The sequence below is a fragment of the Ochotona princeps genome, chromosome 21 (genome assembly GCF_030435755.1).
Source record: "Ochotona princeps isolate mOchPri1 chromosome 21, mOchPri1.hap1, whole genome shotgun sequence".
NCBI classification, from domain to species: Eukaryota; Metazoa; Chordata; class Mammalia; order Lagomorpha; family Ochotonidae; genus Ochotona; species Ochotona princeps.
Genome location: NC_080852.1, coordinates 19,590,366 through 19,606,160, shown reverse-complemented (window position 1 = coordinate 19,606,160; position 15,795 = coordinate 19,590,366). Strand labels below are relative to the sequence as shown.

General features: G+C 39.8%; 1 protein-coding gene across 3 annotated transcripts in view; it reads right to left on the bottom strand.

Moving 5' to 3' along the window:
- The window catches only part of CFAP20DC (CFAP20 domain containing), a 207,892-nt gene extending 204,876 nt beyond the window's left edge, over nucleotides 1-3,016 (bottom strand). For all 3 annotated transcript variants that reach the window (XM_058678488.1, XM_058678489.1, XM_058678490.1), the window contains exons 1-2: nucleotides 2,771-3,016; nucleotides 483-572 (exon numbers count right to left, since the gene is read on the bottom strand). In XM_058678488.1, coding sequence (XP_058534471.1) covers nucleotides 483-572; nucleotides 2,771-2,791 — 111 coding nt within the window. In that variant the 5' untranslated portion in view covers nucleotides 2,792-3,016. The remainder of the gene's footprint in view (nucleotides 1-482; nucleotides 573-2,770) is intronic.
- Between the last annotated feature and the right edge of the window lie 12,779 nt (nucleotides 3,017-15,795).

Genomic DNA, 15,795 nt, shown 5'->3' with positions numbered 1-15,795 from the left:
GCTTGACGGTCTCCAAGAGATCAAAGGCCAAAGTGGGAGTCACTGAGCAAGCAACCCTAAGAATCAAAGATTGGGGTCAGAAATGGATATCTTCATGTCTCATTTAGCAATTTCAGAGGTCCTGTCATTTGTGGCGGTAAGGCCCAGGCTGCGACAGCTGGACCTGAAGCAGAGTGACAACAGGTCATTAAAGAAGAAATCAAGACTGAGAAGCTCAGCGATCGAGGAGATGCTCATCCCAGATATAAAAGTCACCTAAAACGATGAAGCAGGACAAGGAGAACAGAGGAAGGTAATGAGTGGTGTGCCCAAGCCTTAGAGTGAGGAACGGTGCTGCCAACAATGCCATCAAAGGGTCCTGGGATGAAAGAACCGGAAAAAGGTAGCTTTGAAACCAGATCACAGTTTTTTTTTTCCCTTTCCTATATTCTTCACTCACACTGCTTCCCAGGATTTATATGGCTCTAGCTTCTGACACTTACTTTCCAAATCACAGAGGGACTGCCAAGGATCTTCCATCTTGCTCCAGGATTTTTCCCCTGTGCACTGAAGATTTCAACAAATGCGCCTCCCTAGAAAAGGAAAGTAGAATGTTCAAAGCACTGACGGACTGCTGAGGGGAGAATACGCTCCACACAGCCCACAGCCAATGGCCCCGGCACGTGTCAGGAAGACAGACCCCGGAGGAAACATCACCTCTGCTGGTACTCCAGCTTCGGACCTTGGGCTAGCCTTGGGTCATCTTGGATTAAAGTTTCAAGGAAGCTATTTTTCAAATACGATGAACATTAAATGCGTCACACAAACTTTATATGTGGAGCTCATTTCGCTTAATGTGAACAGAACACCCTGACAAGACATATTATGCAACCCAGAATTAAGAGTCAAATGAAAAGTCACAAACCAGGACAGAAAACTGTGATCATTATTTCTGAAGACAAGATTTCTAGTTGGACCAGGGTTCTAACATTGCATTTTTAACTGATGTTGGAGTTACGTTTTGATTTTTACATAGAAAAAAAAAAACATGGATATTTCAGACTGTATGCCAGGCAAATAGCTATGGGTTCAATAATGTTATCAAAATTATTCAAAAAATGGCAATAGTTCAGTACTTGGCAATAAAAAGGCCTGACAATAATGGGATATTCTTATTTCAGCATAACTACAAGATTTCAAAATAAATTTCTTATACATTAACTTAGGGACCTATAACATCTGTATGAAAAAAAACAATCTACAGAACAGGCCATATGTAAATATATATATATATATATTATATTCTCTTTATAACCCTGAAAACATGAAGCAATGCCACATGTAAAAAAAAAGTCATTATTAAATTCCACAAGCTTTAACTATAAAATGTGAAATTAAACAAGATAATTACATCTGTGGGAAAGGACTTATTGCAAAAACTGAGGATTCAAAATAAAGACTAAATATTGACTTGCAGGTAGCACATGAGAAAAATTAATTTTTGCAAAGAATTTTCAGGTTTTAATTCTTCTCAATAACAGATATTTTGCTTCTGGCTCTTAACACAATCACTTACAGTTAAAACACCAAATTTCTTCCACCTAAGGCAGTCTCACCTTCACACTGAACATACATAAAATCACTATAGCTTCTCAAGGCAAGTCCTATTTCACCATAAATTTTAAATTTGAAATAGCTGTCTTTTTTTATTTTGATAAAAACGTATACATTTAGTGAGAGCAATTTTTTCTCCTTCTATTTCCTTTTGTTTTCCTAGGTTTCCAATTTTCCTGCAATGGGCACAAGCTCTCTTTCTCTTCTTTCTTTTTTGTTTTTTTTTTTTAACAGACTTTCCATACATACAAAGAGACCAACTCCCTAAGGGTGCTGTAAAGCATTTAATGGTATCCCAAGTGGCTGAGAGTGGCAGAATAAGCCGAGGACCAATAGTATTTGGTGAAAAGGGTCAAAGGGACAGAGATGAAGATGGGAAGTTTTCAGGCATGGGAGAAGAGTTCATTCTCAAAGAAGGCTCAACAGAAGGTAAACAGGGGTTTGTGACTTCTGGTGCAATGAAGCGGGGAGGACGGAGACAGAGGTCAAGGGACACACTTGATGGAGTGAGGAAAGCTGATCAGGGACGCAGGCACTGAGGTACCGGGTGACTGACCCACTGGGCAAAGCAAGGTTCTTGATGTACCATCAAAAACACCCTTACATTAAATGCATCAAAATTACTTGGGGAAAAAAAAAACTTAAAAACAATCTACAGAGGCCCCTCCTGCACTATATCCGGAGTAGGGTCAGGCACTCCACCTGTTTTACAAGTATCCCAGATGATGCAAAACTACAACAGCTGAGAGGAACTAGCCTTCCACTTTCAGAAGATAGTGCACCTAAGGAGACGTTTCTTTCGTTTCTTGGTTTAGCCCGCTCCTGCACACATTCACTGTGGGCGTCCGCGAGTCAGTTACCACAGGCTCCGGTTCTGGGACCTGACCCAAGACCCAAGATTCTTGTGGTCTGGGTGGTTTGAGGGCTGCATTTCAACCAGAAGCTGACCTGATCCTGACTGAGATGCACTGTGCTGAAGTGTGCACAAAAATCCAATAATTCGCCTAAACCTTGGTTTTGCTTTTTTTTTTTTTTTTTTTGCTCTCTCTCTTCGACTTCAGTCTAGATCACGTACCCATTAACTCCTATCCCTTGAAAAAGACCTTCTTGGTGCAGGAAGAGGGGGGGTTGGAGAGAAAAACGCCACGGGATAGGTGGGAGAGCCGTTTCAGGTTACCTGATACTCATTTTTGAACATTCCCGTAAGGGGCTGGAGGTTCTGAGTTCACAGCTTCCAGCCAGTAGTGCGCACCCTGACGGCCAGAAACGGGACGGTGGGACCCCAGCACCCCGCTGGGTGGACAGGGCTCCGTGCTCGGCCCGGACAGGGTCAGCCTCTTCTCAGCCTCGGTGGCTTCAGCTCCACCTAGGGTCCCCGACCGGCATCATCGCGGCTCCCGGGGTCTGAAGAGGGCGCGGCCACCGAGCCAGGCTCGTGAGTGCACGTAACCTACGTAACCTACGTAAACTACGCCCGGCGCTATCAACAACCGCCCGCGCGCCCAGGAGAAAGCGGACGCCCTCCCGCCGCCACCTCAACACCGAATCAGAGACGGGCGGGCGGGGCGGCGCCTACGTTCCGGCTTTGCCCATTGGCTCCCACGATGCGCCTGCGTATTGTGCTGCCTGGGCTTCGAAGGCCGGAGCGGGCACGCAATGACGTAACGTTGCCCTGACAACCAGGAAAGTCTCTGAGAAATGCTTGACTACTTACTCCTCAGGCGGTGCTCGTCTTGGCCACGTGTGTTGCCTGAAGAGGTTAAATTAGCGTTCTTTAAGTGCTGCCCGTGGTGCTGGACTCCTCTAGAATACCTGTTACACCGGCTTGACCTTCCCCTTAGGTAAATGTGATAACTTGTAGGTTGGTTTAGGATATAGTCATGGAATTGTGGAACCCTCAGGAGGGCCTTGGTTCCAAGGTTGGCCGACTTAGGCCCATTGAGGCAATAATAGGGTCAGTTAGAAGCTTGTTTTGTTTCGAAACACCGTAGGAGGTGGCGCCAGGCTCACTGCATGGACAGGAGCCAAGCCTGTTGCTGAAAATGACAGTTACTTTTGTTCAGTATTTAAACCCACACCATTCTCACACAGAAAGTATTGGCTAAGGAACTGTGAGTAGGGTAAGTTTAATAACCTGCCCAGGGTCTTGTGGCTAGTAAGTAATGGTACTGGCTGGGGAATTCTTGTGCTATTCTCATAGCCAGATTAGGACAGTAGGGCTAATAAATATCAGACATCACTTTTGGGCTCTCTCCCTAAGGTCAAATGATGAACGGATTCACAACCTTGTGACACAACGGTTAATCTTAATTTGGGGAGTATATGAGACCATCCAGGTCTTGGCCACACCTTCAGATGGGCGGCACCAGCATTGCCCACCCATTTTCTAATTAACTAAGAGACCACCAATGGGGAACATCTTACCTGTAGGTTCCCCACCCAACAAGGAGGGGTCAGGGAAAGCATAAAATCCCAAGACCCTTCCTCAAGCCTTTGGTGTCTCTCTCTCCCTCCTCTTTCCAGAGGCACCCCACCTCCGGCTCTTCGGAGGTGCTTTCCCCTTCCTCTCCCTTCCCTGCTCACCTGCTCCCTTCACAAATAAACTTATCTGTTCGCAACAGATTCCCGGCTTTTTATTTCTATACTAAGCTGAGGAAAGAACCCACCGGGCATTTCTGGTAACAGTATACTCTGCAGTGTTTCATCTATGGCTGAGTCTAAAGGTTATTATATTCCACTTTACCCAGATGCTTTTGGTTTTTTTTTTGTTGTTGTTGTTTTGTTTTGTTTTGTTTTTGCCACATGTAAGCCAAGCTCTGTGGATTAAAAAGGGATATAAAAATGAATGATACCTAGATCTGTTGCTTATCAGAGATAAGCAAAACAGTAAGTTACAAACTCAAATGAACAGCTCATGATAAAGGCAGGACTCTGGCCTGACCGTGTGTAACATTCGTACTTTCTGAATTCTAGGGTTCAAACCTAGTTCTGCAGTTTTTGTTTTTGCATGACTTTGTGGAATTATGATTCATAAACATGGCCTGTGTTAACTGTGTGAAATATTTACCCATTGGTTCATTGGGCCCATACTTGCTATGAACCCAGTACGTTTCAGACACTAGGCTATAAAGTTGGTGTATGTGAAGTGGCCTATCAATGAGACATGATGAAAAATGAAAAAGCATTTAATGACAACTGCTGATCAGTGCCTTGATTGTAATGATAAGAAATCATATTGTGAAAGTATTTGGGATTTCCAAGGTTGCTGTAATAAATAACTGTAACCTGAGAGGTTTAAAACAACAAAAACTGTGTTTTCTCCTGTTTTTGAAGACCAGAGGTCCAATAGCGAGGATCAGCAGGACTGGATTCCCTCTGGAAGAATGAGGGGAATCCGTGCTTTGGCTCACAGACTTGGTGGCTGTTGCAGTCCTTGACCAACTGCATCTCTCTGATCTCGACCTTTCTGGTCACATCGCTTCTCCGCCTTTTGGCTGAGATCAAGTGTAGTACCTTCCTGGTCACACTGTCTCATCCTCTTTACTGTGTGTGTATCTGTGTTTCTGATGAAGCTTTTGCTAACATTTAAGGCCCACTTAAACCAGAATAATCTTTGGATTTCAAGATACTGTGTGTTGACTGCCCCCTGGTGGCCCAGTGACTCACCTCTGATGAATAATATGACTAAGTACCAGCATCCATTTCTGAATTGGTTACGATGACACTATGACATCCTTGCTTCTCTCTCTCACTCTCTCTTCCTCTCTCTTTTTGTCTCCCTTTCTCCCTCTGTCCCTAGCCCTCTCCCCTTCCAGTCACTCCCCATGCATCTCCTGCTGCTACCTCTCTTTATCTTGGTCTCCACTCTGAGAGAAGTTAACTGCTTTTGTGTGAATATCGCAATAAACTGACCAGTTAGTACAGAACTGGTGTCTTCAGGCAATGGTCATTGAGGGCAGGAAGCCTGCCAACAACCACGAGAGTTAGCCTGGAAGTGAATGTTTCTCATGGCAAGCCTGAAGGTGAATATGTCCCTGGTCGATACTTTTTTTTAGTTTTTGGTGGCCTTCTAACAGAATTGACCCTCAGTTAGAAATGCATATCCAAAGTGAACCCTGATTTTTTTTTTTATAATACTAATTGTAAAGTTCCAACTTAGGCAGTAGTTTTATGGTATTCCCTAAATCCAGGCTATCTTCCAGTTCTTTCATGTTATGTAACTCCTTTTAATATCTATCTGACATCTCTGTACTGAAGTCTGTACTCTGACTTCCTGTTAAGCTTCTCTTTCCTGAGCTGCTGAAACAGCTTCCTAAATCTCAAAGCCTGACCTCCTTTCAAATCATTCTCTACAATGCAGTCATCTTTATAAATTTTGATCAAATGGAAAGCTAATCATATCAGTCTCCTTGCTTTCGAACCCTTTCACAGATACAAAGCCTGTAGCACTCTGTAAGGTCCAACCTTCACCTTCTTCTCCAGTTTTGTTTTACGTTACGCTGTGTCTGTTCAGACACATGCAGCATTTTTTTGTTGCTTTACTTTTTTGTTTTTTGTTCTTCGTGTTTGACATGTCCCCTTCTACCTTAATGCCTTTGCGTTTTTCTTTTGCATAGATTATTCCTGTTCCCCCCTTTTCTTTGGTTAATGGCTGCTAAGTCTGTGAATGTGGAGGTTAGGGGTCACTTTATCGGGGAAGCCTTCTGTAGTTTCTCTGATTTGACAACATCCTCAGTATAGATTGTCATAGCATCTTATCACTTCACATAATTGAAGTCAGCATTGAAAGTATGTGTTTACAATGTTGGAAATCTCTATTGCTCTGTAAATATCAAGATTTCTTATATGTTTTATTCGCAGTTAAAGCAATAGACTAGTTCGACCTGGGAGTGAATGTTTCCTGATATATTATATATCTGATATAATATGTACCTGATATATATAGTAATTGAGTAAGAGAGGTGATGAGAGGTGAAGATCAATAGGTTATTAGAAGATGAGGGTTAAGAAAATAAAAAGAAGTAAAATATTGGGCATTTAGCCTCATGGTTGAAGACCCCCCAAAAAGCGTGCTCATGTGCCTCATCAGTAGGTCTGAGTTTGATTCTCTGCTCTGGTTCCTGATTCCAGATTCCTGCTAATGCAGACCCTGAGATGCTGCAATGTTTGACCAAGTAATTGCATTCCTGTGACCCTTACAGGAGACCTGTGTTGAGTCATTGACTACAGCCAAGGCTCAATACCATGCTGTAGGCATTTGAGAGCAAATAGGAGCTCTTTCTTTCTGACTCATGAATGAGTGAATGGATGAGTTAATCAATCAGAAAGTCACTGAACTTAAAATGCATTAAATTAGAAAGGTACATCAACCACCTCTATTGATGGAAAAAGTAGTTACAGAATAGAAAAATGATTAATTATGGTGTGTTAGCAAGTCTTATTTCTTAAGTTTTTCTTGTTCATCACTTGTTCATTCACTAAGGCTGGAAGGACATTGCATCTTTAATTTCTTCCCTTCCTAGAGCGGAAGTAATAAACCAGGAGAAACCACTCCTACCAAGTTCAGATCAACCACTACTACCAAGGTCAGAAGACTTACACTATGGCTCGATTTCTCAAAAGAAAGTGTATTACAAAGCCTATTCAGACAATGGGCGAATCTGAAACCTTTCCAGCTTAAATCAGTGTAGTTTTACCTATGGTGAAAGCTGTGCTAAACACTGACAGTGCTGACTATAAAGTAAAATGAAGAATGCATGATACTTCAAAAAAGTTCAAGAATATATAATGCTTTAATAATGTGAACTCAAAATCACAGCTAGGAAGAGATCCAATTAAATAATAGCAAATGCTCTGATTTAATTTTTGATAAATGCAAACTGAACAAAAACTTAGATTTGACTATGACATCAAGGGTGTCTATAAGAAGACTGAAAAAAATAAGCTGCCAGCACAACCAAACAATTGGCTTAAACCAAGTTATTTATGTATATTGTAAATGACAATAGAACAGTTTCTTTAATTGCTACAATTTTTTAAGTAGTCGGTACATTTAGTAATTGCATAAAATTGCTTAACTTAATTTGACAGCATTAAGAATTAGTCACTTTATAAGCTTTAAAGTGCTTGTCTTTGTTCCACAAAGAAAGTAATTTGGTAGTATATTAATTTTATTAAGGCTACTGTGTGGTATTTAAAATGGAAGAGAATAGAAGCAATTTTTAAAGAGTGGCAGTCTTTGTGTGTGGTGTATTTATTCAAGTTAGAGGGATATGATGATCAGTTTGACAAGACATACTTTTGAACTGAGAATATACTGCATTGTAGCACAATGTAATTTATATTTTGTAGTTTATCTTTTGGTTGCTCTTTATAATATAAATTTACTTGACTAGTAGGGAAGTCAAGAAGTTACTGATTTGATGACCAGAAATTGCTCTACTGCATGATTACCTAGAAATATTTGATAATTTTTCCATATTTTTAGAATAACCTTTGAATGATAATAAGTGGTAACATAATTTTGAAGTTGAGCCTATTTTACAGCTTTAAGCAAGTTGTTAGTAACATGTAAATCATCCACTGATTGTTGATCTGAGAATGTCTTGTTGATCTGAGAATGTCTTTAATGTAATGAAGATATGGTTATGTGAAAAGTTTTTGAGGTTTTACTCTTATTATATTTTCTCCCCAGATAAAGAATCTATCATGACTCTTTTCTGCCTATAGTTGTAATTTTCTTTTTTATTTGGTGGGTGGTTAAGAGAGACAACCGAAAGAGAAACAAGGGAAAGAGACAGCGTTCATCATCTGATTCACTTCCTGAATACCCGCAACAGCTGGGACCAGAGCTGAGAGCTTGGCAGTTACTCTGTGTCTCCCAAAAGGTGGCAAGAATCCCGATGATTCTTGAGCCATAGTCTACATTGAAAGTGTTGTAGGGTTTTTTTGATCCCGAATACGGCAGCAACCTCAATTCTAGTCTCGCAGGAAAGAAGAATTTTTATGCCGACACAGTTTAGTTTTAAAAAAGCAAGATTTATTAGAAAAGCTGAGAAAAGTAGCTCCCCTCCTAGTGACGGAAAGGGGTTTTGAAATAGAAAGGACTCCTACCTCCTGCCATAGTGACAGGAGGAGGAAAGAGAAATACCCTAGACCTCTGCCACAGTGACAGGAGGAAAAGTGGAGAAGGAAGACCCGTATTAGTGGTGGGGAAAGCATCTTTTAAAGATTCACCTCAAAGATGTTTCTCCATAAATAAAGAATTCCTGGTTTCCATGGTACCTGGCCCTGGGACAAAAGGCCAGAAAGATGTCACCAGCCAACTTCCTTGGTCCCTTTCTAATGATAAAGAGACCAGTCTGAGGTCCTCCCTTTAATGTCACCCTTGTCTCTTGGGGAAGCATGTTCTTGACATGTTAAATATGGACTTGTCTCGGAGAAATGTGCTGTGATGAATGCAAGACATGGTAGAGAAAATACCATTTTTCATTTGAAAAAAAAAATGACTCTGGGACCCAGAATGCCATAACTGCCTACTACCCAGTCTAACTCCTCTCTCAAAAGGATGCTAGAATTCGGAGTCAGAATCAAACTCAGTACTCTGATGTGGTGGCTTAACTGTCATCTTAGTCACTAGATGAAATAGCTGAGCTTGCTGCCTGTAATTTTAGATGATAAAGTAGTTTAAAAGTCATGCATAAACTTGGTGTTTCCAAAACCAGCTGATGATAGAGCAAAGCCTTGGTTCTCTAAACCTTCCTCAAAATCAGCTGGAATGAGCTTCCCTCCTGTAGTGTTACCAACCTCTGAGATACCCGTGGTTTCCCCATGATGTGTTTCTTCCATGTTGTAATGAATAACGGCTTCAGTTTCTTCAACTAGTAGTATCACCCAATGTTTTCTGATCGTCCTTGGCTGCTGGGAGTTAACTCTAGTAAATCTAGAAATTAGTGCTTTCGCTCTTGGGAAGTTAACTGAATGGTTATTGTACATTCCGTCCAATTGTGGGGATTAGAGCAGTGGGAATCTTTCTGTTTTGTGGTGAACAATACAGATTTTTCACTCAAATGCCACAGTGGGTTCAGACCTAATATTGAAGCCCACGTATCAAAACTAGTGCAGTAGAATTGCCTAAACTTTTACCCTGAGAATCAATACACTGCCTGACACCATAACTGTTGGAACTGATGTTTGGGATTGGTTTTCATTTCATTTCCCAAGGCAAATATATTTTCTTAAGGTAAAGAACAACATTTTGGGTTGAGAGAGCTGCAGTCAAGCTTTCTGGGTCCCAGAGTACTGCAAAGTTTGAAGCTGGGAACAAGGAGCTTCTTCCTAGTCTCCCATGTGTGTGCAGGGACCCAAGGACTCAGGTCATCCTCCTCTGCTTTCTCAGGCCATAAGCAGGGAGCAGGGTCAGAAAGTGGAGCAGCTGGGAGGTGAACCACTGCTCACATGGGATACAAGCACTGTCAGGTGGGGGATTAACCTGTTAAACTTCAGCATCAGCCCCCAAAAGATACACTTTGGTATAATCATGGATAATGCACTCAGCTAAATAAAATATCTGTAGCTATGATTTAGTTAATAATATTGTTCCATTGAAAATAGGGCTCACACTTCTGTAGAACAAAAATTTAATCTCCATGTTACATTGTTTGGGAATTCTGTTATTCTGTTGAAAAGGGATTAAAGTTGTTACTAGTTACTGTTTAACTGTTTTCATTTTCTCTCTGTGATACTTTGTATCATTTGTTTATTTCTTCCTTAGTTTGGGATTTTTTTCAGTCTCTACATTTTTTACAGTAGCATTCATTATGATTGCTTCAGGGTAAAATGTAGACCAAAAAAGAAAATTAGGAAAACCCAAATGGAACTTGGAAGATTTGTTTTCTGTTCATGTGCTTGTTTAGGAAATGATTTGTTAGCCAAAATGCAGTCTTGCTCATAGACAATAGATCCAATGGTGAAATTGCCATTTCTTTTTATTTATTTGTTTTGTTGCTTAATTTTAACATTTTGTGATATTCACTTCATATGTAGATGTAATATGCATAAACATATATATAATTTTCCTTGAAAATACGGATGCTGATATCACAAAATATGAAATTTATGACTGATCATAAAGTGGGGAAAGAAGGATCATGTAGATCATGTGATTTAGTGAAGCAATTTTTGTAATTATATACCAAATAATGCAATTTAAAATTACCTCATAATCTGGGTAAATGTTCCAATGTTTAAATGTATGCTAGGCAGATAGAAATTAGTGTGTGTTAAGGGTCCTAAGGCACGCAGCATGCGTGTGGCACAGGCTGCAGCAACCTCGAAAAAGCATGGCTCTAAAGCAGCCCAGGATTTTACATAGGAAAGTACTGCCAGTTCCCCAGTGACTTTGTAGGTGATCCCTGCTTCTCCCCTGCAAGAAAAACACCCCAGGAAAATCCCCTCTGCCCACTGACAGGTGGGCTACCCAATCTGATAATGTTAGGTAGCAAAACCTTGGAAAAAATTTTACCTTTTCACACCCGGGAAACCCTTTGTCCTGTAGAGGATGGTCAGAATGGTGGGAAGAGCTGGGCCCCAGGCTCCCTAGCAGCCCAGTGTGAACGCGGACTGGGCACTCAGCTCTGCTGAGACGCCTGCCTGCCTTGTCAGCTGTGTTCTCCTTAAACCTGTTACCTTGGTTACCCCTACTGTCTATCTCACCTCTGAAATACTTTGTTATGGGAACAAAGGAACTTCCCTTCCAGTCATCTCCACTAACAGAAGCACGTCTAGATATTATCATAAATAATGTTAATCTAATAAAATATTAAGTTTACACAATTTGTTTTTCAGTTTAGGCTTGATTATAGTAATAAATGTGCCATTAGTGTTATCCATTTCCTTTTATTGCCACTTTTTTTTAAAAAGTAGGTTGTTATAGGTAACCTGCCTCCTCTTTTGCTTCAAAGAGCTGTACTTAGTTGCCGCATGCTGAGAACAGAATCAATTTAATGGATAAAATTCTTTGCTGCATAAAAAATGTTTAATGCATGATATTAAAAACCATTTACATAAAAAGAAGCCCAAAGGATGAATTTTGCCTTTTTTGTCTATAACAAATTATTTTAATTTGGAAGCGTATGCAAATCTGGATAAGTATAGTATACAGGGCTTGTGTGTGATAATGTGAATTTAAACTCTCTGGGTGTATTAGAAACTGCAAGTTCTCTAGTTGATTATTAGGATAATCATAGCATTTCTTGTGATGTTAGAGCCTTACATATATTTAAGAAAGAGGAAAGAGGGATGATACTAATTTATGTAGATTAGAAGGCAGATTGGAATTCTACTCAGACTTTTCTTGAAGGAAATTTTCTTTTTTTGTTTTGTTTTGTTTTTCTGACTTTGGGATTATATCTAATTAGGAATAATGGATCCTCTGTCTCTTATGGCCTCCTTAGATATATTTAAGGATCAAAAATTCAAGAATCATTATAATCATTCTTTTTGTCAGCTGAAGATGTTTTTCTGCAATAGTGAAACAATCCCCAAACCTGGGAAGCTGAATGCAGACAATGGTTTGTTTCTTGGTTTTGTGATATTGTTTCCCTTGGCAAGCTGCAGCTCTACTGGAATGCTGTCCTACTCTGGTACCCATGCTTGGAGAGCTTCTATGACCTGAAACACAGCCCAGTCTCAGTAAGAGTGCAATAGAAACATGTAATAGCTCTTAAAGTTCCTACGTGAAATTGACATTACATGGCTTCTCATATTTTACTAGCTAAAAGGTATTACATTACAAAGCCCAATGTCATTGAACAGGAATGTATAAATTTCCCTTGGAGATAAGCAACACATATTTTGAAAAATCTTGTGAGTAATCTTCACACACTCGCTTGTCACAGCTGTTCGTTTCCTTCTCTTTTATGAGAAGAATGTACTCATTGTTACCTAAAGAAGAGACTAACTCATAGAAACAAGCATTGGGATCCAGATTCAAAATAGCATGGTGGTCTGGTCGGCACATCTATGATTGTTCTGACCCAGAGATTTATGAGATTAAAAAGGTGATTTATTTACTCTCTATAAAACATATATGCAAAGGTGAAATTAGAATACGGATGTTTTAATTTCAATAAAACCAAGAAAATTTCCTATTCCCGAAAGGGGAAGAAAAGAAGGTGTAAGTCAGTTATTGGGTCCTCTGTATTCTGAAATCCTGCATATGTCACTAGGGCTTCTTAAAACTCTGGAAGGTGCACTGTCCCTTGGTGGACCATTGCTGCTTCTCCCTGAGAGTAGTTCTTAGTAGGATTTTTTTTTAAGTTTTATGTTTATTGGAAAGGTAGATTTACAGAAAGGAGAGACAGGGAGGAAATCTTCCGTCCGCTGGTTTACTCCCCAAGTAGCCACAACAGCTGGAGCTGAGCCGAACTGAAACCAGGAGCCAGGAGCTTCTTCCAGGTTTTCCACGTGAGTGCAGGGTCCCAAGGTTTTGGGCCATCCTTGACTGCTTTCCCAGGTCACAAGCAGAGAGCTGGATGGGAAGCAGGGGTGCTAGGATTAGAATTGGCACCCATCTGGGATCCTGACACTTTCAAGGTGAGGATTTTAGCCACTAGGCCACTGCACCAGGCACTATAGGAGGTTTTCAGTTCATGACTCTTGGCTAACTCTTTTCATTCACCTTATAGACTGCATCTGAAAGGGAGACTATGTGTTCCTTATGGGCTGCATAGCTTACTCAGTCTGCCTTCCACACCAGGAGATGTGGGATGTAAGAGTATTTAAATCTCAGAGAGTCACCATTTTTTAGTGCAGGTCATGAGTCTTTGGACAGTACAAAGTTATAAGCATATCACATTTAATATTTAGTCTAATCAACTCTACAAACCAATAGTTATACTCACAGTTTCTTCTCTTCTGATCATATGCCCCTCTCTCTCTAAACATAATTCCATTATAGGTATAATAAATTGGCTTTCATGGAGAATGATGACTTTTCTTCTTTCTAAATCCACTTTGTTCAACTACAAGGATTTACTGAGTGCCACCTTGATTGTTAAGAGATCTGTAGCATACAATGTTGACATTACTTATTGGATTCACAGGTCCTTTGGTTTGAATTTATTTTGGTTAGATTTGAAAGTTGCTTGCCATTCTATAATACCCGAACTCAGGCAGTCTCTTACTCCGATTCATTTCTGCTTGTGAACTAGCCAGTTCCTTTCTGGGTTTTTGTTTGCTTTTGTTCACGCTTCATAAATGCTGACAATAGTGCTAACATATGCTAAGATTCCTTATCTCAACTTTTTTTTTTTGCCTAAAGCCACAAGCTTATTGGATGTGTCATCTGACTTTTAAATTGTGGGTATCAGTTTTCTTCCAACGTTTTTCTCCTGAACATATGCCACCTTTCTATCACCTATTGTTTCCTCCTTCCATTGCCTTGACCCAGAGCCAGTGCCATTTGGGATTATGTTTAAGTAGTGACTCACTCCTGATGTCAATTTCTGTATAAAACGTTTTGTCTTAGGTTATGTTGTTGCAGCAGGCAGTTCTCAGATGTCACTAATTTATAATAAGAAAGGGCAGATTGTATTTGGAAGAATAACATAATTGACCAAGTAAATCACATGGCCAAGTATGACATCAAGAATATGAGAATATATAATCAACCAACGAGGGACAGTAAATGTTTTCACTAATGACAGTGTGCTACAGCTTTTCTGGTTTCTTTAGGTAGAATAGTCAGGAGAAAATGCATTTATGAATGTCTTGTCTGCCTTTTCATCTAAATTTGTTGTAACTGAATATGCAAAGTGTTAACATACAGATAGTTTACACTACAAGTAATGCTCTTCTTTTGTTCAGGAAATTGTTATAGCTCAATGTTTCTAGGATTATAAAAAAACCTTTCCAGTATTCTGATGATAAAACCAACATTTAGAGGGATGAGAAGATAGGAACATGAAACCTGTTCCTTCATCACTACCTCACATCACTAAATCAGCTGACTGAAGAATCTATTCTATATTTGCACATCTTTTATAACAAATAATAAATCTAATGTTTATGTAGGTTAGTTATTGGGAATTCTCTTACCTGCATATGAGAACACTCTCATTTATGTTGAAGTCCAGTATCAAATTCTTTGTTATGAATATAGAACTGCATCATACTGATTATTAAAAATATCTAAAATGAAACTGCCTCTGAAATTGTTCTCCTGTGGTTATCTAGATATAAAAAGGCTAATGCATTTGAATTATCAGAAACAAACTCAGTATATTATCAGTATAAATTGTTAATTTGATGTTTTATTGTTAAGGCATATTAGTTACAGTGGTACCAAGATCATTTAAGATTCTTCCGAGAGTCAGGCACAATAGCCTAGTGGCTAAAGTCCTAGCCTTACATGTACCTTGATCCCATATGGTGTCAATTCGTATCCTGACTGCTCCAATTCTCTTCCAGCTCTCTGCTTGTGACCTGGGAAAGCAGTCAAGGATGGCCCAAAACCTTGGGACCCTGCACCCATGTGGAAAACCTGGAAGAAGCTCCTGGCTCCTGGTTTCGGTTCGGCTCAGCTCCAGCTGTTGTGTTCACTTGGGGAGTGAAGCAGTGGATGAAAGATCTTCCTCCCTGTCTCTCCTTTCTGTAAATCTACCTTTCCAATAAAAGTAAATCTTTAAAAAAGAATACTGTTTAAAAGTGTGCAGGGACAACGATATTCATGTGCATCAGCCATATCTGACATCATTTGCAGATGCTCCGCAACTTTGATGAATTTATATCTGAATAAATACATTTATAATATCATAGATTTAAAGGCATTTAATATACTTCCCCTATGAATACAATAGCTTAGCAACCGACTACACTCTAGAATATTGGTTGTTTGCCCTGGTATATCACATGGCTGGCTGGGTTGGAGCTCACTGCTACTACTCAGCATCATATGAGTAGTGTATGTTTATCAACAGTTCAGAAAAAAAGAATAGCAATTCAAAGTACAGTTTCCATTGGATGCACCATTGTGGAGTCAAAAATTTTAACTGGAACCATTGTAATTAAAGAACTGTGTATAAAAATTAACTAAAAATCTATCAAATAATAATTGGTAAAATTATAAATTCTGAGACATTCATAATGCTGTTCAGTTAAACAATGGCTTTTTAGATATGGCAGCAAAAGCTCAAAATGACA